Source organism: Conger conger, chromosome 5 (assembly GCF_963514075.1).
Source record: "Conger conger chromosome 5, fConCon1.1, whole genome shotgun sequence".
NCBI classification, from domain to species: domain Eukaryota; kingdom Metazoa; phylum Chordata; class Actinopteri; order Anguilliformes; family Congridae; genus Conger; species Conger conger.
The window spans coordinates 43,299,318-43,327,114 of NC_083764.1; the positions used below are offsets into that span (position 1 = coordinate 43,299,318).

Sequence of the window (27,797 nt, forward strand, 5' to 3'; positions counted from 1 at the left end):
CTTTCATTCATTGAAGGCTTTTTGACCAGGGGTGCCCACATTTTTGCACATTACTATAGCTGAGATTTACCTAGAGCTGGGATCAGAGGTGGCAACTCTACTGCATGAGTGTGTACAGAAATAGTTGGAGAAGAGATAATATTGTAAACACAGAAACAAGACCCCATAAAACACTAAAAAGAGCATTATCTAGAGAAGAGTATCTGCCCTTGAAGTGAGGTTGGTGGGGGTAAAATACTTTCATAGTTAAATTATTTATTTATTTATTTTATATTGCCTACATTTTTTGCCCTCAAATATTAGAATGCCCATTTAAAAGTACAGACATATCCAAATGATGTCCACTGTGGGACGGCACGCACTAGCCCAGGGGTGTCCAATCTTATCTGAAAAGGCCTGGTGTGGGTGTAGGTTTTTGTTCAACTAATACTGATTCAATTAATACTAAACTCATCATTGTTTTCAATCAAGACCTTGATGAATAGAATCAGGTGTCGTACTGAACCCATACCGGCCCCTTTCGGATAAGATTTGACAACCCAGCACTAGCCTCTGCATTACCCTAAGCTTGTATCTCTTGTTTATCACTGGAAAAACAAATGATGGAAAGCCACTTGATGATACTGTACATTTAAGAACACCATCAATTAATGTCTGAGGTATTCCATTAAAACTATACAATGGCAAAAAGGGCTGATAGGGTCAATGACCTATTTTGGCTTTCAACTACCTTCCATATATAGACAGGGTGGTCAAAAATGTGATTAGCCCTCAGTGCACATGATCTAAACTTGTCAAATTGTGTCTCTAATTATAAAACCAAGTAGCGCACGCATTTTATTCCTGCTGCTGAAATTAGTAAACCAAATTTTCTCAAAATGCATGTGGGACCCCTCCCAGCAGGAATGAAGTCTGCTATTTCTAGTCTTGTAGACCGACAACAACCTTTCAGCTGTTCCATGTACCCAATCCTTTTGAAACATTAGTCCTGCAACATATACAGTATATATTTCATAAATATGTACATAAATATGGTTGTGTGTATAATGTGTGTGTGCACTCCACATTAAATGCAAAATACACCAGTGAAACTTTTCATAAATGCAATTATATATAATGTGCTATATGTTGAATGATATGAGCATAATATGCTTTTGAAACTGGCTGATTTATATTCTAGGGTAATGTAAAATGTGTAGATTATAGACACGCAATGATGTGGTTCAGGAAGAGATCATTCAAGGTGTAAATTCAAGGAGTTGTATATGGGTGCCGTGATCTGCTATGCAAATTAATAACAATGCCTGTACTATATATATATATATATATATATATATATATATATATATATATATATATTATCCATTGAACCTTACTTGACTCTCTAAGTACTGTATGTACTACAAAAGCCTCCTGACATCTATATTCTTCAAGTAAGCAACTATTGCATTGTCTTCAAAAGAGAATATTGTCAAAACATGTTTTGCCTTGAAACAAAACTTTCACAACATGTCTGAAGAAGCATGCAGTAGTAGCTTATGCATAACTATAGTAGGCTATGTTGTAGCTCAATATTAATAGAGTACAGCGCAATGGGGTCATTGAAGCCGTAGGTCTGACCTTCACATTCATATTTCAATATTTAAAATACAAAATAGATGTTTATTTTTTATCTAAGGGGTCAGTACGAACTGCATGTTAGAGTTCTTATGCTAGTTAGTGTCTGTGATTACAGGACACGGCGCAAAAGATAACGAAGTAGCCCACTTTATAAGAACTCCTTGATTATTGCTAAACGCTGTTTCATTCAGAGCTTTATCATGTGAATGGAGCGTGATCGGGCAGGGACAATGTGACGTACTTCGTGTCGATGGCCAATGGGCGCTTCTGTTTTGGCGCTCGTGATTCGACGGTAAACACATTGACCTGTCTCTGCTGCTACGTAGTCAGTTGAAGCGAACCAGAAAGGACCGAAGGTTCTGGGTTATAAGAGCCCATAAGGGTGACAACGGACCATTAGCTTTTAAGTGGGAGAATACGCTCTAGACAACCTTGGGTTCGCCAGTGGGGGATTTTATTGAGGAGGAGAGTAAAAAATAAAAAACAGCGATCGCTTTCTAGGTAGCACGGCGCGTGTTAGGTGCAGTAGCTAGCTAGCTAGCAAGCTAACGCTAGCTACAGTAGCTAGCTAGCTACATAGCTACCTACCTGCGTGTCAACTAGCTAACGGCTTTGAAGTCCATTGCCTGCTGCTCACCTCGCAAGCAGCTGACTATCTAGCTAACAATTAGCCACCCAGCTAGCTAGATAGTGAAGAGCATCTCAACATCACCAGCCTGCTACCTTGTGTGCGGGTTCCGAGAATGCTAAAGAATGAGTCAAAGAGACACCCTGGTTCATCTGTTTGCTGGAGGGTGAGTATGTCATTTGGTTAACGTTAATCGATTCATAATTTATTGTCATCAGAAGGTGTAAATGCATGGATAAAAGTAGCACGCTGAATAATATCTAGCATAAACAATATAACGTTAGTTAACATTAGCTAGCTTGCTTGCTGTTATACTTGGGGGCCCTGTTCAAAAATAGATAAGAAGCTGCTGGCTACGTTCTGACGTCCATGTTCCCTTTTTCTAATAGGAGCATACTGGCTAGCGACCTAGTACATTGGAATAAAGAACTAGGTTGCGAGTTGCGATATATTGTGTATAGCCACAACCTGTTAGCTAGCACAACATTTTGGCAATAGCCGTGTATTTCTGAAAGCGTCAATGGCCACGGAATAACAATTGGATACTACGCTGGCTACCTACAAACACCGGCTGCCTAAGACTTGCCTTTCCAATGTCAAACAACAGGGCATCATGTGGCTGACTTGCTAGCTAATAGATAGCAGAGCTCTCAAAGAGCACTCCAATGGCTGCCAAAACAAACTAACGTTAGCTATTATCGATATAACTTATGATAGGAAAAATCACGGAATTAACCAAGTTACGCTAACATCGCGGTAACTGTGCCGTTAATTAATTCTAGCGTTATAGCTAGCCAGTCGGAGATGTTAATCCGACATAAAGCTAACAATCTAGATCACATCAAATGAATACAGAATATGTAATATAAAATAACGTTAGTACAGCTAGCTAACTATTTAACGCTAGCTAGCTAGTCGGCTAATTGAATGGCTAGTTTGTTAGCTAGCAAACGTTAGATATTTGAAGGTTACTGAATGAATGAATAACTACACCGTAAGTGAGTTAGCTAACGTTCACTACGTCATTAATGTTACATAGACAAAGTTGCCTAACTAACTCGCTAGGTTAGTTAATTAGCCGTCAGACAATTAACATGGATTAACGTTAGCTAACTGGGCGTGCACATAGCAACACATGTAACAAATTCGTGGGTGAACAAATGGTTACCAGTTAAAAGAAGGTAGCTAGCTATATTTAGCCTGGTTAAGTTATAACCAGACAACGTTAGTCATTTCGTTTTGCACGTACTGCTCGATATAAAGTAGGCAAGTTAGCTTGGCCCTCTCTCGTTGATCTAGCCCCGGTATATCCAAGATTGTGCCGCAGTTTTGATGTATTTAACGTTAGCCTAGCTAACTAGCTGGAGATAGTTAACTTTGCGAGGCCAGCTGATCAGAAAGCAGGTCATGGCTATTGCACTCATATCTTGAATGCAACTAGTAGACAAATTGTACAAAAATCATCTGCGTGATCTATGTTAGCTAGGTTCGACCACAGATCCTGAAGATCTATCATGAACGCTTAGTATTGAAATTCTATTAGTTTGCTGCAAGAAAGTGCACTGAATCCAATATTTAGTAGTTCTACGCTTCTTCGTTTGTCTCATCTAATAACTAAACGCTTACTATAACACATGCTTATCTCAATTCCACAGACTGCACCCTGTTTCTTTCCTTTTACATCATGAAATCTGTAAGACTTTATAAAGAGTCAAAGCACTTAACGTCATATTTAGCAACCTATAGTAGTCTTTCGGGGATTGGCACTGCTTTTGCATGGCATCTTGCAGCAGCTCATCAGAATATAGTGTCTATAGCAACACTTAGATCATGTAAAAGAAATGGTCTTTAAAATAGGGAAGTGGACCTGAGAGTCATTTACATTGTTCAATTCAATGAACATGTTTGATTGCTTGACAAATTATGCAAACATTGCTGCATATATGGCTTAAATCTTTACCTGCATAAATGAAAAAAATGTTTTAACTCCATTCCAGAAAAATACCATATGTGTTTAGCACAGAGGGCATCTGGCATGCAGTAATTCCATGATTATTTTATACCAAGTAGCACGTTGTTGTAAACGAATTAAGCCCTCACGAGTCGCACATGTTCTTCAGAAGGGGTGTTCATGCGGGAGTGCTCACTGGGTGCAGTGTTCGACTTTGCAGATTTTGCAATCTAAACCGTTCCAGCCAAACCCAAGATCCAGGGCAAGAGCCAGAAAATGCCCGGAACACGCACGGCGTTTATTTAATGCGTCTGTAGTTTAATGAAGGCAGTTATTATAAAATTAAAGAAGATGGGCTGTGGCATTGTGCCTTTTATGGTGACCCCATCACAAACATGGTTTCCAGAAAGAGGGAATGGGGTTAAATAGGCAAAGCTGAACTGACCCCTCCTAAGAAATCCAGCAATTGTGGTTAAAAAAAAAAAATCTTCCCAGGGGTAAGAAAAATGTCTGAAAATATAAATGGGGAGCCCAACCTCTGCTGCTGTAAGTAGTTGAAGATAATCTAAATATTAATATGCATATTATGGAGAATATAGTGGAGCCAATGACCACAGTAGGGCAGAATATAGCCTGAAGTATTAGGTGGTAGAATAGAAAGCCATAACATGTAAGAATACATATTCAGGAGTACTTTAAAAATGATGAGAAATAGGCTTACTTTCAGGACATAAGTCATTATTAAACCATAAGTATGAGGGAACCTTGGACAGAGTGCTGATTGTTAGGGTTTTGCAAAGGTAATAACATGCAGAGTTACAATGTAGCAGTGGCTGCTCTCACAACACGATCCCTGGTCTACCTTACATATAATCAATTAGCATATGACAGCGCTACTCAGCTCCATGTCCTGCGGGCCGCAGTATCCGTGGGTATTTGGTCCTACCGTGCACTACACCACCTGATTTCACTAATTATTTTACTTGCCTGGTTTGGGTAATAAGCTAGTTAGTGAAATCAGGTGGTGTAGCGCGCGGTTGAAGCAAATACCTGCAGACACTGTGGCCCGCAGGACACAGAGTTGAGTAGCACTGGTATACGATATGCATCTTATTAGCGCTTAACTCAATAGGTATCCACTGTCGAAGCAAGATAACTTGTTCAGTTGCACATAGCAGCTCCACACTTTACCAGGCACTGACCTTTGCAAGGCCTCATAAATGCCAGCAGAATGCTTGGCAACGAAAATGAAATTAGAAGAGAACAACAGCGGTTAACACGAGCTGCAAACGCATATCATCCCGTCTCGCATTGTCTGATCCAGAGGTCTCGCCAGGTTCTGGTGTGGTTGTGGGCCTTTGTTATTTCTCACTGAGGCTCACAAACCCTTTCCCTGGAAGGCAATGTAAAACTGTCACCCTTACCTGTCATGCAATCTCCCAACTCACCGTGCAGAACTGTGTGTTCGTCGTCATTTGCTTTTTCTGCATGATGTTCAGCTGTCAACAAAAAATAAATAGTTGTATCTGTAAGGATGTTTTTCAAAAGACCAGTTTCACTATTAATTATCAGTTGCATAATTTTTGGCAAGGATTTAACCACACTAATCATACTATATTCTTATGAAACACAACCAAAACTTTCAGCCTTTGCCAGTTTTAATAAGAAGTTGATATTAGGGTGTCTCGGTGGCGCAGCCTGTAGAGCACTGACCGCATGCTCATTGCGAGCCGCGACGTCGGCGGTTCGAATCCGACCGTCTGACATTTGTCGCATGTCTTTCTCTCTCTCGCTCCCATTCTTCCTGTCTCTCTATACTATATACTGCCCAATAAAGCTGAAAAAAGGCCGAAAAAATATCTTCAAAAAAAAGAAGTTGATATTAACTTAGCATAACATAGCTTTGGGTGTTGCTAAGGATAAGTTGCCATGACACAATAAAATGTATCTGCCTCTACATATCTTGGATTTTGAGTGTGTTAGTGTCTCAGTAAATGCTATAATGTTGTAAGCTGCAATTTGGAATACATGCTTGCATTTCTGAAATGGACTTATTAAAAACATATTGAATGCTGCTTTCTGAATACAGCAAGCCTGTGCCAGTCACACAGTTTGTGAAAACAAAACCCCCAGCCAAGTTATGAAACCGTTGAAATTCACTTTTTAAGTGAATCCAGATCAAGATAATCTGTAGACTGTAGAGGTTGCAGGGGCTGGTTAGAGAGACAATATGAACTAAGCTGCCATCTAATTACATTTCTTTCCAGATAAATATTAACATGACAATATAAAAGGTTGAGACCTGTTTAAAACACGCTACGGACATCTCTCTCTTTTTCGAGTGTAGTGCATAACCCAGGATATGCTTTCATTTATCCCTCCCCCACAGCATTATGATGAAATCCTTGGCTTCTGTTTAAAGTAATAACTTGCCCCGAGAATTGTTTGTGATAACCGTCCAAGTAATTTTTGGGCTGATTTGCTTTGTCATATCAACACACATTCCGTGCTGTGTTTAAGTTGATTTCTTTAACAAATCCTTTTTAGCAGATGTTCCATTAATAGGATTGCACTCTACTGTGATTTCGACTAGTCTTGGCAAAGCATTGCTTTCAGATAAAACTTGTGGCTGTTGGTGAATTTTCCATGTGTTTGAAACAATTGATTTGAAAAAAGCAAGGTTTGTTGTCTTTGACATGGATTCAAAGCTGGTTTTTTCTGCAAGTTAGTTGTGTTTTTGCATCAGATTAAAAAGAGTCAAAAAGAGATCAACTCGTCAAACCGGAATTCCCTTATCCTGTATCTTCCCGTTGGTTTGGGGTGATTTAACGCTACATGGTGGCAAAAGTGAAGCGATGACAGTCTTAAGCCACTGACATATAAAAACAAGTTGGTGCATTTTTTCAGCATGGGAGAATGTCAAAGGCAGACTAAAAAGAGAGGATTTATCAGACAAACAGGAACGAGAGTGTTTGTAAGAAGAAATGGAGACAAAGAGTTTGTAAGTGTAAGAGGAATATTGAGATATTGCAGTTGGCAGAAGAAAGAGTTGGAGAGTGTGCAGGTTTCCACATTATTTACTGAATACTCAGCTTGAGAGCGTATGGAGAGCCTATAACGTTAGGTTGAGCTTCAGGCCGAGTCGGCTGTCGGCAGTCTGCATACTGCTGGACTGTGTAGGAACCCACATGCCTCCGTCAAATCTGGGACAAAGGTCACCACTCGTGTTATGAGGGGCGCCCCTGCAAACAGCCTTGTAAAACTAGCCTCGTAGAAAGAGGGTTGCAGTCATCACTATCAACACTAGACCTACGTGTCTGTGTGCCGCACACTTCAGAGGAAGGTGGGCACATCTAATTCCTGGGGTTGGAAATGACAATGAGAAAAACGTTCCTTAAATGTTACGAAGGCTTTTGAGTTTCTCTGTGTGTAAAAGAGGTGTGGTCTAGAGAGATTTCCCCTCCCTTTCACCCGTCGTCATAGGTCGAGGGGTTCCTCTCTTCTCAGGAAGGGGTCTGCATGTACTTCAGTCTTAAATCTCACTCTTAAACCGCACCCACCCCAGTTCATTTTGTGATGCAGAAGCAGTAGATGAATAGGCACGGGGGGAATTTTCGCCCCCCTCCCCCCCATACATCGTCCTGATAGTAAAGTGCACGAGAATGCTGGTCTGGACTGAAGACCGTTGGTTATCAATAATGCGGTTACCATGGGTCGTTCCAATGGAGTTTTAACTGCCACAGTCAAACGGAGATTCGGTGTAGAGTCGCTTTAAAAACTTGCTTGTAAATTGTCACACAGGATTGTATCTTCTTCTTTTCATTCACTTCTATTCTATTTCTATTTTTACCACATTCCATAATCCCCTCCCACAGTTGCTCATATTCCAAGTAACAGGCAAATCTATGATGCAGCTTATGGGTTATATTTACCACAGGAGGCGCCTGCTGTTTTTTTCATTTTGTGACGCTCCTGTCCCTTCTCTGTCCCTCCTCCCCTTTTTCTTGTCCTCCAATCCCCCCATTCCCATGAAACCAAAGGCCAATATCAGAAGTAATTCTTTGGTCATGTTTAGGGCATTATAGACGGTGGGGTCCTTTCCGTACATACAGGCACTTAACTAGGCCGCCATGTAGTTTTGCTGCCAGGTTTGACCGTGAAGGGCAAAAGGGGCATAACACTGTGGCTTATTTTGAACTCTGTCATTTGAATGGCCGGGGAAGGCCTCAGCTGGCAACAGGCCTGCATGATAAATGTATTCCATTATTAGGAGCGTGAGAGAACATCATTTGTGAGGGTAGCTCAGAGAACCGAATGCTCTGGGTTCCTTGCTATCCCGGTCGAAAGCACAGAGTCGGTATCAAGCTGCGCTTTGACATTGGGGATCAAATCGTAAATATGTCTGATGTGTGTGTGGCATCTCGCCCATGGGATTTACACTGTCCCTCCTCTTTCAGATGTGGGGGCACAGTGGGTGCCATTCTAACCTGCCCGCTGGAGGTGGTGAAGACGAGGCTGCAGTCGTCCTCCGTCACTCTGTACATCTCTGAGGTGCAGCTCAGCACAGTCAATGGAGCCAGCGTCGCCCGAGTATCCCCCGGTCCCCTGCACTGTCTCAAGTAAGTGCTCTGTCTGTACGTAGATCAGTGTTCCTCACTCCTGGTCCTGAAGAACCGCAAACCCATGCCGGTTTTTGCTGACGCCTTAACGGCACAATTGGTAATTCTGGACTTCTAACGGTCAAGAGAGGAATAGCAGCAACAAACACCTTCAAACCGCAACACTGTTCATCCCTCCCCCTTCTCGATAAATGCGCTGACGTTGAAACGCCATTGGCTGTGGCCAATTTTTGACCAAGCTGTACTATCTTTTGGTACAGAGTGCCAGCCCGTCAACTGCATATTTTCAAACCCGAATTTAAGGACTATAAACACAGGCTGGGGGTGAGTCTTTTTCAACGATAGGAAGGTATTTACTACACAAAAATCTTACCCATTGTACCTTTAATATCAGCAACCGATTCAGACTCAAGAAAAACCAGGTGAGGTGATTTAATTGTTTAATTAAGTGCTGAGTAACAAGGCAGCCAGGACACCCAGCGGCTCTCCAGGACCAGGAGTGAGGACCACTGACATAGATATTTATACACACAGGCACGCACACACAGGAACCCCAGCGACTTCAGTGTATGTGAAATCATGTGGATTTTGCATGTTGCGAGAAGCGTATGTGCATGTTCAAGACCACAGGACAGCATGTTGTAGAATATTTTATTGATTTTGCTCATGGCCTACACTGCCCTGGTGGGGAAGATAAAACTCAGACTGCTGCCACTCTGTCTTTTGACCCTGTGTGCCGCAAAGCTGGACTCCTGACACGTCGAAGGGCTAGTCTCTGGGAATTATCAGCGCTCTGCATACACTCCCAGTGCATGCCGGGAGTTCTCCCACTCCTGGCTGGGAAATCTGTAACCCTGTGGCTGCTGGAGAGCTGAAGGGAATTCTGCACAACCTTTTTAGTTTTCGCTTTTGCTTTCATTTCTCCTTTTTTCTACCCTTTGTTTTTCCTACTTCACTTTTTTTTAAATCTACAATTTATTTTTCAGAAATCCCCCATCTCTTTGGCCGACCACTCCGTGGCAAGCCTTGTGATAAGACCCATCATTATGCCACTGATTAAGTGGAAAAAGTGGAAATGTATTTTCATAGGCTGGAAGTGATGCCCGTTAAACCTGCTCCTGTCTTCTTGGATGCATCGTCTTGCACAAGTCCCTCGGCCTGGTTTAGCCATTGCTCATCTTTTTTCTTTTCCCTTTCTTGCTGCAAAGAAAATAATCTTTACTAATCTGTCGGATGGTTCTGTTGCCTGCGGTCATTTTTGACCTGTCAGCCACATGGGGAAATCTCTTGGAATTTTCAACATCCGCCGCTGAAAAAGGCGATGTTGTTTTGCTCACAGTAAGATCTTGGTGTGCAGAGACAATGTCCGCAATGTGCTTCATACAACACACCCACCACTCTGTCTTCGTCTTCAAAGTTTGACTAACGGTAGAGTCATATAAAAAAAACTATATATATATATATATATATATATATATATAGGGGGGCACTTGGGTATCTTCCCTTAAGCCAAATTTTTCTCATGCCATGGATATTAAATTGGAGCTTGATGTTAGTGTTGGATTCTCTGAAAATTGGTCTTAAATATTTGAAAATGAAACGTAACATTGTTTGCTTGGTTGGTATGTGAGGACGCACCAGAGCAAGTACGAGCCAAACAAGCATAATTTAGTTGAGCAGTTGTAATGGCTATATAAGAGGATTGCTATGCTACACCGATGATACAGAAGTATTCAACAAATGTCTACGCTGCTCTGCCAGGTCTGTTGTCAAGAACCAAAAGGCCCTAAAAAAGGATGCACCATGGTGAAATCTTGATTCTTTGCTGACTTTCTAACGTTGTTCTCTCGCTTGGTCTCCTGCAACCAAGGTGACGTTAACGCATTGATTGTTTTGAGAAGTTCCCGGGAGGTGGACAAAGGCCTCAACGTAATGGGGTCAGTCAGTCAGCATTTTACTGTAACTAGGTCAAAGGCTCGGTCGACGTTTCATCTCCTTTCTGCAGGAGCTCTTTTCTTACCTCATCTTCTTCCGACCTCTCTTTCTCACCTGGTTTTTCACCGTAAATCAGCTGAAAGTCTGCAGGCCGGCACACTTACAGCTCGGCTGCATCTGCGAGTCAGCCTTTTCTCTCGCACACTGCTGCTGCTGTGTGGCGGAATGCCTGTAATGCCACAGCCAGGTTAGTTTTGGAAACATTCCCTGCGGTCGGCTTGCTTCTCCGCCTTGCTCATTCTTTCTATTCAGCCGACAATGTTTGCATTCACCGTGCAGTTTGCTTAGACTGTTGAGGACTGACAATGAGACTAAGAGCAAATAACGGCAGAAATACCGCACTGCTTATGTGTTTACAGGATCGCGTTAAAATATTTCTTCCCCGATCTCTGCCACCGCCCTTTTCGTGCCCCTCCCACCTGTTCCAGCTCAAAGCAGTTTTGATTCCCAACCCAGGAGCTTTTTTAGGACAACCCAAAATTGGGTCAGGGACACGTGCACTCCAGTTTGACGAGACGTTTTTGCAATATTGGTTGTGGCTGTAGCTTTAACCCACGCACCCCGCTCGTGCTTAAATATAGGACGTGTTGACCTCTTGGCCGAGTTGCTCACCTGCGTCCGTAAAATAAACGGTGAGCGGTGTAAACGGACAGAAATGAAAGCTGCCGGCTGTGTAAGACACCCAGATAATGGCGGTAATGGCCTTCCTTGTCCCAGTTATTGTTCTTTGAAGGTGCGTGTCCTCAGCGGTGTTCTGTTGAAACACTGCGCAGAAGCCCATGTAACTACAGTAAGTCATGTCACAGGGATAAACCTGACTTCTTTCTGTGTTCAGCTGCAGTTTTGAAATGGCTTATCATTTGACTGGTAAATGTGCAGCAAAATGACTGGTATCTGTGTGCCAATATTTTTTAATTTACCAAAATGATTTGCCTTGAACATTTATGGTACTAGGCACTTGACTAGTAAGTATATCCATATGCCCTATTTATTTTTTCTTTGTGAAATGTAACATCTCAAGTTACATTTTCTATAACATTGACATTTTTCTATTATTTAGGATTCATTTGCATGAACATTATAGTATATGCTGACTCTGAATCTGTCAGCTTCAGGTGAACAGCTGATCAGGTGTTGGCCTTGAGAACATTCAAATGAGTCTTTCTTTCATTGCCTCGATTGTCTGGCTTTGCCCAGCTATCTGTTGAAAGAACAAAAAAGTTTTGTTTTTTGAGGCAGATTGGGAAAACATCACTAAACGGTTGATCAGATGTGAATCCTGTTGCAGTGGCAATGTTTATACTCGGCTGGCTAATGGTTTACTTCACTTAAGTGTTGTTTTGTGGCAGATTTATTGCAACTGGATCCATGTCAACAAATTCACCTGAGCTAACCCCTCATGGTTTATTATATTTTGGTCTCTCACCGCTGCATTTTTGTGCTTCAAGGAAACCAATGCCCCAGTAGAAAACGCGTTCTCCGGTTTAGAAAGGGATATGGTGAATGCTGTTGTAAGTGGTTCTGCAGGGTAGACTGCTAAACTGCAATGATGGAAAACCCAAAATCGATCACACTTCTGACGAGGAAATGTCTCAATATTTATTTCTCTGGAAATTATTTTACGGCGCTCGTATGCAAAATAAGCACTTTAATGGTGCAAAACTGACCCGTTTTGATGCTACAGCGTCTTCATCAGAGTCAAATAAATACGCTGTAGCATCGAAACACGTCAGTTTTGCACTAGACTTTTTAGTACACTAGACTTTTTTTCCTTTTGAACAACATAAGAGCAGGGCGCAAACAAACAAAGGGTTAAGGGCCTTGCTCAAGGGCTCAACAGCTCTGCAGACCTTATCGTGGCTACACCTGGGCTTGAACCACCAACCTTCCGGGTCCCAGTCATGTACCTTAACCACAAACTTAATTTTACTTTGTGTGCTTTCCAGTGCTTCATTTCAAAGAAAAACGGCTTAGCCTGGTGGAGCTCTGCTTTCGCTGTACCGCTAACGATACTGCTAGGGCCTGAATTACCCAGAACTAGCCATTGGAAACATCAGGTCAGTGCACTGGGCTAACTGCTGCGTTCTCTTTCTCTACAGATTAATACTGGAAAAAGAAGGACCCCGTTCTCTATTCAGAGGGCTGGGGCCTAACCTGGTGGGCGTGGCTCCATCCAGGTACGAACCCTTTTTCTTTTTTTCCTTTTACTATGTTTGTCCTTTTCAAACCTCAAAGTGTCTTTATGAATGCAACAGTAGTTGTCAGTTGCTAAAAGACTAAGTATTTGTCATGGAGACAGATTAAAGGATATGGGGAAATGCAAAAAGGGGGAGGCTAGACATGGCTGTTGCTTACAATCTAATTCTCCAGCGTGAGAGTGGGACTGTCCTGCAATCTTGCTATTTATATTTATTTTTTTGCAGTCAGAATTGTCCTGCTGTGCACAGATATTTCAGGGGTGTTTTCTTTTCCTATCCTCACTAGCACAGCTCTGTATCAGCAATGTAGAATCCTCACTAGTACAGCTCTATCGGAGATGTAGGGTCCTCACTAGTACCGCTCTATCGGAGATGTAGGGTCCTCACTAATACAGCTCTGTATGTAAGATGTAGGGTCCTCACTAGTACAGCTCTGTATCAGAAATGAAGGGTCCTCACTAGTACAGCTCGGTATCTAAGATGTAGGGTCCTCACTAGTACAACCCTGTATCAGAGAGGTAGGGTCCTCACTAGTACAGCTCTATCGGAGATGTAGGGTCCTCAGTAATACAGCTCTGTATGTAAGATGTAGGGTCCTCACTAGTACAGCTTTGTATCAGAGATGTAGGGTCCTCACTAGTACAACCCTGTATCAGAGATGTAGGGTCCTCACTAGTACAACCCTGTATCAGAGAGGTAGGGTCCTCACTAGTAAGGCTCTGTATTGGAGATGTAGGGTCCTCACTAGTAAGTGGGCTCTGGCCTATATCTATAAGGCCCTCTCTAGTGTAGGCCAGATGTTGTCATAGCTCAGTTTTTTTAGTTTCAGTCACTATTGGGCTTGTGAGCTTTCTGCATGTTTCTTCACAGCTGCTGCATTGCATGAGCTTGATGTCATTGTGTGTAGCTGCATGTTCACTGCCTCCTGTAAGCTGCTGCGGGGTGTGTGTGTGTGTGTGTGTGTGTGTGTGTGTGTGTGTGTGTGTGTGTGTGTGTGTGTGTGTGTGTGTGTGTGTGTGTGTGTGTGTGTGTGTGTGTGTGTGTGTGTGTGTGTGTGTGTGGCAGCAGCTCCTGAGCTCCCAGCTGGAGGTCATCCCTTGTGACGCAGCGGACCGTTATGTAAAACCTCCGCAGCAGTCTGATGCAGCGGCAATGCAGAGCTCGCCCAGGGGTCCGCTTTAATCCTTCACAACATCGCAGTCACGGACACCAACACCACGCTTCAAACGCACAGCACGGCCCTTCCCTAGTCTCAGACTATTAGTGTCCGCCCGACATTATTCACTGCTCCCATCTCTAGGATTGGTCGCTCCGTCTGGCCACATGTCTGACTGCAGGGGCTTTGATTCGTCAACATATTAGTGTGTGTGTGTGTGTTGCAACTCTGGAGGGGGTGGAAAAAAGGAGAGAGTCAATGCAGTAAGTGGAAATTTTTTAGTGGGGCCAGATTGTTTGATGTGTGCTGGACCTGCCCTACAAATTGCAGAGCAGGAAGATAAATGGCCACTAATGGGCAGCAGGTTATGCTTGCCTCGTGGGTTCTGGATGCGAGAGAGCAGGTGTTGATGCGGATCCATCGCAGGTGAACGAGCACCTGTACATTCCGCTCACTGCCGTAATGGGCCCTCAGTCACAATGATGTCAGTTAGCGGAGCGAGGCTAGCGCCAGTTCAAACAACAGACCCTAATTTTGCCTGCACTCAGCAAAGCCGAATCCCCGTTCCACAGTATTTACCTGCTGTGTAAATGCACTTTAAAAGTTAATGAAGGGATAGTAAATTAGTGACTTTCTGTACTTGCTTTCCATGAACATTCTGTAAGCCTTCTGGTTTTTTTTTTTTTTTTTTTGCCTCCGTGAATGCTGTGCTTTCACATCTCGAATGCAGACTCAAATTTACAAAGCTAATGAGTTTCTCACCATACAGGTAAATTCACAGGGCCCCTGTACAAAAAACTAAACGAAAGGTTGTAATTAGTACTTTGTCTTTCATTGTTTTGAACTTAATGTATGCTGCTCATGAACCAAGATTTGAAACTGGTTCATGAGCAAAATATATAGCACTTTTTTCTTCAATTTTTTCTTCCAGAGCTTCTAATGTTTGAAAGAACAGGAAGAAAATTGTCTCTTGGTTACTGAACCGCATACATTAAGTACAAAAACAATTTGAAAATGACGAGAAGAGGTACAGAATTTGCATAATAATAAAGATTCATTCATCTGTCCATCAGTCAGTGTAACAGCTCTGTTTGTAGAAAGCAATGCATCTCTATTACCCTAGTTCTGTAATTAGATTGTAAGACGTTTAACATTGATTATATGCTTTCGGCTCTGTTCACTTGCCTTTACTTTCTTTGTCTGCAGAGCGATATATTTTGCGGCCTACTCCACTGCTAAAGAAAGGCTGAACAGCATTTTGGAACCCGACTCCACGCAGGTCCACATGGTCTCTGCCGGGCTGGCAGGTGAGGGTCGCCCTACACGCCGTCGGGTCGACATGCTCTTTTAAAAGGATTAGGACCAATAGCAAAAATGCATTAATCATTACAAATAAAATAAAAAATTATTTATTTTTTTCATTTAAAAAATCCTTTGATGGCAACTGTGTATGCAGGTAAATGCAACCATTACTTCAATCTCAGAATGACATTCTGATTACTTCTGAATAAGTCTGCTGTAACGATTGTATTCTGGATACAATGATAACTAGTCCACAGAACACAGCTGATGTTATAAAAAGTGGGTGGGACAGGGGCAGAATTTCAGAGAACGTTTATTTTGACCCATTGTTTTTAGATCTTCACGTTTGGGTGGGGGGTGGGGGGTGTCATGGATTATTTAGGTTTTGATGTTGTTTTGTGTTCAGTTTGGGGCACTTTCTTGCTCCCAGCATGGACAGTGTCTACAGCAAGGACAGCCATTTTGTCAGAGAGCACAACCGTAAACTTTCAGGATCTGATCTACTTAAACCCCGCTGTTAAACCATCTAATTTACCCTGTGGCTTGGTTCGTAAATGTCCCCCTGAACTGGTGACGGTGCATTGCTCTTCTTAATATCCACAACCATTTATTATGATTTATTACATTGTAGTGAATGAAACGATGAAGGACTCTACCTGAAGTTCAGAACTGCCTCTGCAGTGAGGATGCGTTGCCGTCCAAAATAGAAAAAGATGAAGAAATCATACTTGAACCCAAAATGTTGGGTCTTTAGAGTCGGCATGAGTGACAAGGATCTACTGCCATAACCTGCTCGCTCTTTGTCCGAATATAGTACTGAGCAGCTATGCAGTAACTTTACATACATTAAATAAAAATTATTAATACAAAAAACACATATTAAAGCAGGACCAGGACACAGAAAGCAGAACTAGAAAAATAAGTTCCTAAGAGTTTTGGTTGTGCTTTCCTCTTTTTAGGGGAACATGGTGGTTGATTGACAAAATTTAACCCCTGAGCAGTCTTACCTCGTATGCTGCTTGTACTGTATTTGGCCAAGCCTGTAGCTCAGGGCTGCCCAAACCTGTTCCTGTAGATCTTACTGCCCTGTAGGTTTTCACTCCAACCCTTACAAAGCACACCTCATTCAACAGCTAGACATCGTATTGAGTTGCTAATTGTTAGAATCAGGTGTGCCAAATTAGAGTTGGAGTGAAAACATACAGAACGGTAGATGGCCTGGAACAGGGTTGGGCAGCCCTGCTGTAGCCGCTAATGCTAAAGGTCCTCACGGCTGCTACTAGAGGGCACGGGCGGGGCAGTGGGGGAGGGGTCCACGCCAGGTGGGCAACTCGGGGTGGCTCACGTTTCTTCTCCCAGTATAGTGAGGATGATGATGGTTATGTCGTCATGATTGTGACTGACGAGGCCGCTGGCTTGCAGCTCTCTGTCCCCTAACCTCTTGTGATTGCGCAGTTTTGACGCTGGCCCCAACCAGCCTGTCGCCCTGGTAAAGGTAAACAATTATACAAACGATTTTATTTTATTTTTTACTTTTTTTACTTTTTATAAAATCTGCAATGGCAAATGCTAACCTTGTCATTATCAAAATTTGTAATGGTTTAAGACTATATGCTACTCGTTTTGCTTTGCAAATCTGACACATTTGTATATTATGCAACATTTATATGTTTATATTTCATTCTATATCCCTGCATGTCCATATGTGTCTGTAGTACATTTACATTTTAGGCAAATGGTAAATGATTGGTTGAAAGGGGATACTTCATTCATACTTTTCATTTAATTGATTTTCACTGGCAGGTGAAATCAGTCCTAATTACTATGACACCTGGTCAAAGAAACGAAACTCTGGGAAACTCTCGGAAAAAAAAAAGAAAAAGACTCAAGTCAAGCTAGCTCTGTGTTAGATTAATTTTAAGCAAAATATTATATTTTAGAACTAAAATGTTCAATTGATGATCATAATTGATCAAGAAATTGGTTGTAAGAAAAACTAGCATTCACACTGCGTCCTCTGGACTGAGTGTGGATCTATTAATGCAATGCGCCTGGATATTTCCTGAAGCGTGAACCTACGACCTTAGTTACATAAACATTATGCTACTCTGCTGCAGCTATACTTGTAAAATGGTTGTAAAATATGCTTGGGATATGCTTCTAGATAAACCACATGTACACTTTGATGAATTATTATAAAGTAAGCTCATTCTAATCGAGGAACTGCAACAAATTCACACACTAGCCGTAATTGCTTTTAATTCAGGCTCCGGGGTAAACAGATGTTCTTCACAGAGGCCACACCATCCACTTCCCAGACCTGCCTTATGATTAACTACTCGCATGCTCCGATTCACATTTCAGCTCAAAGAAGGAGATCAGAGTAGCACATTAACTATTTACTGACCAGTGAGTGAAACGGTTTGTGGACATTTCCAGCTTTTCTCTCTCTCCCTCTGCCTGCCTCTCAAGTCAGTTCAGCATGACTGTTACCAAAGCATGTCCACAGAAAAAGTTCAATAAAGACATATGTACTAATACAAGCTGCTGTGAGCAGTACCTCTCTGTCTCTGAATGTGTGTGCCCGTCTCTCCCTCTCTGAGCGTGAGTAAACGCCCAGGCTCTTGATTGAAAGCGTACTCACTCTTGGCTGGGGGCCTACAGAGGCACACTGCACCCTGCAAAACAACTTGAAAGAAGCTGCAGCCAACTTTCCTTCTGAAAAGAAGGCTTAAAGAGAGGCAGAACAAAGCCTTTCAAAGCAGGACGTAGAAACATTTGTAGTTCTGAAATTGAAATGGGCCCTTTTCTAAACTTGATGTTGGCGGGAGGGGAGGCATTGCTTCACCAGAGAGTAGAAGTCTCATGTTCCAGGAATAATAATAAATGTGTGTGAAAGGTCAGAGGGACATACACCAACACACACACTCATATACACACACACACACACACACAAGTAAGTTGGTCTTGTTTGCGTTCATGTCAGTGTGTGTGAGCCATCTTTCGAGTTCACCGTTGACTGCGGTGACAAGGTTAGCATTTAAACCGTTTTATTTTTTGTCCTCCTGCACTGCTTTAGCATTCTTTTACCTTGATAATTTATACCTCTGTATGAAGACATGTTCCTCTCTCCCCTCTCCCGTTACACTGTTGGACTAATGACAACAGCGATTGTGTTTCGTAACGCAGGCATTTAGCTTGAAAGACATGGCTTTTCATTCTGTTTACATTTTTACACATTTGTGGAGACAAAAGTTTTATTTTATTTTTTTATTTATTGTCATTTTTATACAGCGTAAAGGGCAAACGTCACGCCCGTAATTTTAAAGTACCCGCCCTCCTCCCTCCAAAAAAATGAAGTTGTACAATAATTGGTTTTGTGGGGTGATGTGGGTGGGGAGGGTGGAGACCAGGGGGGGCTGAGGGTCAGGGGGTGACCCTTGTATCTGTGGTACAGAAAAGCCTGTGTCTATTTTAGGCCTGTACTCTACTGTAGCTCTCACCTGCGTGATTGAGTGAGTGAGAGATCCTTCCATCTCAGTCTCCACACCTGCAGGTCTCTAGCTGCAGCGGTAAGGAGTAGCTGTGAGTGAGTACTCTCTGCGTACACTCGCTCTCTCTCTCTCTCCCCTCTCGTACGATCCATCCTTCACACACCTCATCTTCCTCACGCAGGCGCGCCATCTTCTCTTTCTCCGCCTGTCTCTGCACCGTAGTGCTCTGTGTAGACTCATGCCATAGGTAGATGTCTCTGATTCGCTGTTAGAGCATTCCCCGTTACTCGTTTAGCTAGTGTGCGCACAGTAGAGTTTATGCGTTCATTTGAAGTTTATTTATTTTATTTTATTTTCCTCCATTTTGTTTACTTTTGTTTGGGAATCTTGTATAGACCTTTTTGATATTTGCTGTTATAGGCACATGTGAAATAAATAAAAAATAAGAGAAAGTAAATAAACTTAATATCTTTAAGCCTCAATTAGAGTGAAACCCCTCTACACGGAGTCTCACAGATCTCAAAAAGACTTTCATGTGCATGTACTTTATATACAATGCAGTTTGTAAGTATTGCAATAATGACACAATTTTTTATATTTTTCACTCTACTCCAGCAGATTAGATTTAAATGATAAATACGAGGTGCAGACTTCAAGCTTTAATTTAAGGGAAGTTATATCCATATCCAGTCATCCATGTACGAGATACTCCTCCTATTAGTGGACCAAAAGTAATTGGACAAATTAGCATGATGTTAAAGTGGTCATATTTAGTGTTTGGTTGCTAATCCTTTGCATTCGATGACCACCTGAAGTATATGACGAATAGATATCACCATACGCTGGGCATCTTTCCTGGTGATAAACCTCTACCAAACCTGTACTGCAGCCATCTTCAGGCTATTTCTGGGTATTTCTGCCTTGAGTCTGCCATGTTCAGTTTCAGATCGGGTGATTGAGAACAGGAAGTTAAGAACATTCCAATTTCTTGGCCCTGAACACTCCTTTGTTGCTGTGGTAGTGTGTTTGGGGTCATTGGGTTGCTTTGGTAGTGTGTTTGCGGTCATTGCCTTGCTGCAAGCTGAAGTGCAGTCGAATGAGTTTTGAGCTGTTTGTTTGGATCTGAGCAGTTGTTTCTGTACACTTCAGAATTTATCCTGCTGCTGCCATTACCTGTAGGGCTGGGCAATATAGCCATTGTGGTTTAACAATTTATTTTGTAAGCGCAGTAACAACTATCTCTGGCATGAGGTGTTGGATTTTTTTTATTTAATCATACCTGATGTGGTAGCACACCACCAATTTTCTGAGCCAAAGTAAAATGCTTCCGGGGAAAAAAAGCAAGAAAAACATCACTCGTATGTTGATATGACAGCAACAAGGCCATGCTGTTTCCATGTGGTAGATAAAAGCATGACTACAAGGATAAAGAGCGAAAACATGCGCAATGTGTTTACTAATAGGTAAGCTAACCAACATGGAATAGATACAAGTGATGTTTTTTCTCCCCTATGGGAAGCATTTCACTGAAGTTTGGAGATGTGTTACCGTATCAAGTATGACTAAAGACGAAAAGAAGGAACAAAACACCTTGAATGTGACATTAGCTTTCTTGTGCATGAAACACTGCTGGCCAAGAAACAGCTGAATTGTCCAATTACTTTTGGTCCCCAAAAATGTGGGTGGGACTATGTATATAAAGGGCTTAATTTCCTACAAAATAAAGCTGACAGTCTGTACTTTAACCTCGTATTCCTGGTTTCATTTAAAATCCAATGTCCTAGAGTACAGAGCCAAAGCCACACAAATTGTGTCACTGCCCAAATAGGGACTGCACTGCACGTGATATTCTGCCAGCATTTCCACATACTTTACAGTGCCCGGGAGAATGGGCAAATGGGACAAATATTTGCAGTTTTATTATTTAGTTGTGGCCATTTTGTAAAAATATCCAGTCCTTGTATGGCAGCTGTACTTGTTTTGAAACCCCCTCCATTGGAACTAGATAAAACTGTCCAAAGGAAAGTGCAGTGTGAGTTTGTAAATGCACATTACTTGTAAACACCACTGTGATCACGTGACCATATCATATTTTATACTGTAGTAATGGACCCTGCTGTCAGCCCCTGGGAGATTTTCTCTGATTGGTTTAGGCTGCAATGCCTCAACCAAATCCACAAAAAAACATTGGTCTCAGTCTGTATTTCTTATATAATGTTCAAGGGTTTTTTTAGTTGCTATTTCCAGTGCCATTTTGAGTGGAGTATGCTCCAGTCTGTATTTTTAAGCTGTGTTTGTGGCTGGGGTTTTTATTGTGGCTAAATGTTCCTCTTAAAAATAGCATCATATTTAATGACTTAATTGGTACCGAGTGTTATCATGACGGGAAATATGATACAATGCGTTCAGGGTCATGTTTGTTGTTATTCATCGGATTCCTGCATACTGGTAATAATGAATGCTATCATATGAATAGGTCCTGATTTAAGTTGGTCATAAACACAGCTTAAGGAAGCCAGCAGAGATAAGCTAAACGCATATTTAGACGTTGGAACATCATGTTAGCGGGTAGTGTTAGCCTTGTTTACATGTGTAGTTGTGCCAAGTCTTTGAGATGAAGTCACGTCCTGTCTGAGCCTTTCCTTTTCATCTTCCAGGGTTTACTGCCATCACAGCTACCAATCCCATCTGGTTGATAAAGACACGCCTGCAGCTGGATGCCAGGTAAGAGGAGCCAAGTTTCACACCAAGAGTCCAAAATTGCTCCCTCGTTCACTCATTAGCTATTCCCTACATAGGAAGCACTCAGTCAGGCACTCTGTAGGGAGTGATAAATTGAGATTTTGTACACATGAGTCATTGTTTTTGCATCCTTGTTGACAGGAGTGGCATATAAATATCTGACTTTCAACACATCTGTCCTCAAAGGCATCCAAATAAACAGTCATGCATGTGGTGTTGTTTTTATTGTCCTTGTATCCACTCTTTTACGCAAAACATTTTTCAGGGCACTACTTGGTGCATAAATTTGACTGTCGGAATTTGGAAGCTCAAAATGGTTAAAGGGAATATTGTCCACTATTTAGTGAATTGGGAGTGATTACTGGTACAGCTATATAGTGCATCTGTCCCGTAGAGTGTTTGCCGTCTTCCTCTAAATCCAAACATTTCACTATCTGTTTTGTGTTTTTTTTCCTCCAAGGCTGTAAAAAAAAAAAAAAAAAAAAAAAATCACACCCCCCTCATCAAGGCAGTCCTCCAGGTGTTTCAGTCCAGTGAGACATGAAAATGTTTTTCCTGAAAATCTGCAATTCCTAAATCTGAAGGAATTTGGAGTTGAAACATTTTGTAAAACTCATCTAGTTAAATTCCAACTCGGGGCCTCTGACCAGCAGTGTTTGCAAATGCTGGGTTTTCTTGATTTAAATCCCGTTTTTCCTTTTCAGGAACCGGGGGGAGAGGCGCATGAACGCGTTCGAGTGCATCCGGCGGGTGTACCAGTCCGACGGACTCCACGGGTTCTACAGGGGCATGTCGGCCTCTTACGCCGGCATCTCAGAGACTGTCATCCATTTTGTCATCTACGAGAGCATCAAGCGGAAACTTATGGAGATGAAGGCCGCGGCCTCCATGGCCGCCATGGACGAGGAGGAGGAGGCTGTTAAGGACGCCTCGGACTTTGTGGGCTTGATGCTAGCCGCGGCTACATCAAAGACGTGCGCCACCTCAATCGCCTATCCGCACGGTGAGTTCTGAGGTCCGGCAGATTCTGGTTTTTTCCCTGTCAGTCCCAAGAGTGCCATATGGCACTCAATCGTAACTACCGTAACATCCCCTCAACCTTATACCTTTTCAACCTATCAAAATGACTGCTGTTTTGAGCCCCAATTAAAATAAAATAAAACTACTAAATATTCTACATTTTCTCATACAAAGCCAAAACCCCTGGGGATTTGTGTGGAGCCACTTAATATTTGCCTTGGGACTGTGAAAGGGTTATGCTTCAACCGTGCTTTAGCTGAGATACGCACTTGCGCATTGAAATGTGCACCTCAGCATTTATAGCCTTGACTTGAGACGATGAGTCCAAATTTATAAGTGAAACACGAGTCCGTTCTTGCAGGATTCACTTGCACTATTAAATCCAGTCACGGTGGTCTTACTTTACAACGCTGGTGCGTACTGACGGCATTAATTTGACCACTGTGTAAGCCTGCTCAGCTTAAGTAATGAGTGCTTAATAGAGAATGCCATGAAGCACAATTATCTAATTTCCCTCTCCCTTTTGCTTTCACATTCACAGAAGTCATACGCACAAGACTAAGAGAGGAAGGGACCAAGTACCGGTCTTTCTTCCAGACACTATCTATGGTTATCAAGGAGGAGGGCTACCGTGCCCTGTACCGCGGTCTGACCACTCACCTGGTGAGGCAGATCCCAAACACGGCAATCATGATGTCCACCTACGAGCTGGTCGTCTACCTGCTGAATGGTTAACCCCACCCTCCCCTGCCCAGAGAGAGAGGGACCCCGCCCAGGACATCCCATCAGAGACCAAAAGTAACAAAGGACCAGGGAGACTACCCTGCACCCACTCACCCTGATGGGCCACATAAATGGTTGCCTAGAGACAGAAAATATTGTTGGGAGGGGGTGGGGTGGACAGGTTTGCATTTGTGGACTCTTATGTCAAACAGGTTAAAAACAGGGGAGGGACAATTATGGCCAAAAGTGTACATTTTGTGTACAGTTCTCGCATTAAAACTACGAGCTGTCTCCCTTTCCCTCTCTCTCTCTCCCCCACTTCCTTCCATTCTGTCTATCTTTTTGTGTCTGCCTTCTGTCCTTCTCTCCTAAAAAAAGAAAAGAAAAAAAAGCTGCTTTAGGATGAGTTTGAAAAGAATATCAGAGAGGGGGAATGCTTGAAAAAAATAATTTAATTCATGGTAGCCCATCCTGCCTAAGTAATTTGTACAGATTTCCAGCATTATATATGCAAAGCAGTTTCTGTAGTAACACCCGTGTCAGATTTAATACAGAGGCATTTCATGTTCTGCCTTTCTGTGGGCAAACGTTTTGGACCATATTAAAGTGTAGTTTTGGTATGGAGTCTGTGATGTGTGTATGAGAAATTTGGTAGTTTTTAGATTTGGGGTCTATGGGAAAGGCACGGGGTGGCGTTTTTCTCAGAGTTTATGTTATGTCCCTCCCATTTGAAATGTGCACAGTCACTGCAGGCCTGACCCACGGGTATTTCTGCCAGAGGACAGCACACGCAGAGGAAAGGAAGCGATGTCACATTTTGCACTGACTCAAAAAAAAAAAAAAAAAAAAAAAAAGAGTTTTTAAGTTCAAGCATTCCCCACTACTTTCCGGTGTTCAGTCCCTTTTACAGAGGGTCAGGGCACAACGGTTGACTCGCGGTCGGTTACTACACGCTGTGGCCATGGAGGTTGTGGATTTGCTCTTGACTCTTGATGTTGTTTTTTTTTTGTTTTTTTTTTTGTTTTTTTGGTTTTATTTGTTTGTTTTGCGGTTTATCTGTTTGGGAGTCTCCCCGGTGTCCTGTCACATTGACTAGCCCATTTTCTTGTGTGAAGCCCTGATAGTGTCATGCATGGCAATGCCGAATTATATACATGTGTTAATGGGCGTTCTCCACAGATTGAGTGCCAGCGAAATGTGTGTGCTGTGTGCAAGGAAGAACATCACTACTTGAAACTTGTGGATGCACACTCATTAAGATCTGAGAGGCACTTTGTCTTCTAAAATTTCAATGCGGCTCATTGTCAGATGCACCTAACATCGGGCGCTGGACAAAAGAAAACAGGCACAGAGCATTCCCTTGTACTCCATGTTCATTTACAGCCTAACTACTGATCCATTTTGTTTCCCAAAATTTTGAAAAAAAAGAAGAAAAAAAGAAACACAAAACGAAAAATGTCAATGTTTTGTTTTCCTGGTGGTATGCTATATCGCCCTCTACTGGACTGGAGGTGTCTCACTCCTGTCTCTCTGCTGCATCAGAGGAGAGTGAGAGCCAGGCGGGTCAGGTCTGACGGGAGAACTTGCCTTTCTGCACTACAGTACTTGAAAAGATACCGGTGTGACAGAAGCTAGAATTTAAGTAACGGTTGTACATCGACCTTTTCTGTGAAATGAGTAAACACAATACAAAAATGTAAAGGATTATTATTACGTTAAATATATCTTTTGTTTAAGCTTCTAGAAATAACAATAGGCGTGCTGTTGACATTGAAATGCAAGATCCGTCAGAATGGGAGGGGCGCCCACCCACACCATGGCTTGAGAGTGACTCCTTATGCACTTTTGTGGCCTCTTGGCTTGTGATAAACGTTTTATTTTATCTGTTATGTATTATCAAGAAAAGTGTTATAAGCAAGACTACAAAGGATATCCATTGAAGATATTGTACAGTTAAGTGTACAGACTAGTGAAGGATATTCTTATATGTGTGTATATATGTGTAATATATATGTATACATATACAATATCCAGTGTTTATTGCTTAGGTCCATACATTATTATGCAGTAGTTTGCAGTTACTAAGTATTTTTTGTTTTCAAAGATGTATCTGAAACTGGTGCAAAATGGTGTGAGACTGTAATGCATTTTTTGTTTTGCTTCTTTTTTTTAATTGTTATTTGTTATTGATTTAACAACATGCACCTCAAACCAGAACCAGGTGCTGAACGATGTGATCCAATTTCTTTCTTTTTTTTTTTTTTTTTAAATTGCATCCTGTGAAAATCCAGTGTTTCATCTCCCCCCTCAGTTTGTTTACCTTCATGCTGTCTCCATGGAAACGCCCCCAGTTCCCTGTGCAATGTGTGTAGGTGTTGCTGTGCCCCCTCCCCGTCAGCGAACAGACACGTCAGTGTGCAAAGGCTCGCGCTTACACCCGCAAACGTTGACACCACACTGGAAACGGCAAACAGTCAGACAAGGGCGGAATAACACTCAAAAGTCCAGCAGCACAGTAGATAAAAGCCTTTAGGAGCTAGACTGAGACCGGTTCTGCAGGGCTTTGTTACTTTGTTCCTTGGCCTGTGGTCACGTGACCTTGGGGTTAGTCCTTTCCTTGACTCTCCCTGGAACCTGAGACCAATTCCAGCTGTAGAACCCAACAACCCCACCCAAGTTCCAGAACTCGTTTTATTATAACGGAGGTCAATATATTTATAATCGCGCAAGGCACTGGTATTTATTTTATTTTGCTGGGTGTACTCACTTGGGTCTAAGCACTTAACTTGGGATGCAGTGAGCAGTGTGTATCAACCATGGCCATTATGTACACGTGGTTGTAGCAATCGCTCTCTATAAGAGGACTAAGACTTGAAATCCAGGAATAAATCTCTTCTGTTCATTCTTCAATCATCATCTTTACACTTGTTGCACGTTTGCAAAGTACATTTTGGGAGAATTGTCACATTGTTCTAGAATTATTCACCGAATGGATGCATGAACCCAGCTAGAATTCACTTAATAGTGTCTGCTGTTTTTAAACCAACAATTATGTTTCCGTGTCACAAGGCACAATGGTTGTTTCGTTATCCAGTGTTGTCAGCGCATACCCAGTAAGGGGTTTTTAGCAGGACTGTGAACATATTTCCAAACATACTACCGTTATTGTTCTGGTGTCATTCATGTGAAGTTCTTCATGTCGTTCATTTCGTGACCCTGTAGTAATAGACACTACATTACTTGTATTGCCCTCTGTCAGTGTAGATTTCCACTCTACCCATGAATACATTCACAGCAGTTTAATGTGTTTTACACAAAGATTAAATTGCAGATCCCCAGTTGGGGTGTTAATCCAGAAACCTTGTAATAAATAGTCCAGCTCCTTAACCAGACTAGCGCAGCGGACTAGTATTGATACTTCCAGTGTTGAACTTGCACAGTGCGACTCCACCCTCACCAGAGTCACTCTGCATAAGCCTGGAATGTTCTGCAGATTCAGAAGCTGGTCTCAGAGGTGGCTACAACATTGCCTGTCTGAAATCACTTACCACAGCCATGCTCCTCACTAGGGAAGGTACAAACAATTGTAACGGGAAATAAACCATAAAATATTACTGTATAGTACATAAACATTTAATGCAAGGAGATGATCATGGATTGTCATTTCCCTACATATCATTTTTACCCCCCCATTTGCATTTTACCATTACTGAGACCTGGTACTGAGAGAGTATTATGACGCACAGTTTGTTCCCATTAATGCTATGCTAGCAAATCTTATTAGTGCGTTTCACAGTAATGATTTTGCTGTTAATGTTATTTTCCTCAATTGCTTTTCTTTTGTTATTATTTTATTTTTATTTTAATTGGTTTTTAGCCTGATGAATATGTGGCAAATTCACAGCCGCCTATGCATTATCAAACCTCCTTTTGTACAAAAGTCAATAAAAATAAAGTTGCAAACTCCATTGATGTACTCATAATGCTTTATAATAGTCAGTAGCAATAATTAACTCCTAAACTACAGTGCTGTGGAGAAAGTACAGTGCTGTATTTGCCCCCTTCCTGATTTCCTCTATTATTGCATATTTGTCACACTGAATGGTTTCAAGATCTTTAAAGAAAATATAGTATTAGACAGAGAGAACCGGAGTAAGGTTCAATTTTAGTTTTAGGGGGCAATTACTTTTTCACAGGGCTCACTTTGGTGTTTTTAATAAAAAAATGAAATAATAATTTTAAAAATGTGTTTTGTGTATAGGCCTACTCAGGTTCTCTTTGTCTAATATTGCATTTTGTCTAAAGATCTGAAACCAATCAGTTTAAACCTGGGAGTTCAAAGTGTAAAT

General features: G+C 42.0%; 1 protein-coding gene across 1 annotated transcript; it reads left to right on the forward strand.

Moving 5' to 3' along the window:
- Positions 1-1,941: 1,941 nt before the first annotated feature.
- slc25a36a (solute carrier family 25 member 36a) lies at positions 1,942-27,416 on the forward strand. The gene is made up of 7 exons (XM_061241993.1): positions 1,942-2,414; positions 8,657-8,818; positions 12,913-12,990; positions 15,374-15,474; positions 21,621-21,687; positions 22,410-22,708; positions 23,267-27,416. The coding sequence occupies exons 1-7, from the start codon at positions 2,374-2,376 to the stop codon at positions 23,458-23,460; spliced, it is 942 nt and encodes a 313-aa protein (XP_061097977.1). The 5' UTR covers positions 1,942-2,373; the 3' UTR covers positions 23,461-27,416.
- Positions 27,417-27,797: the final 381 nt, after the last annotated feature.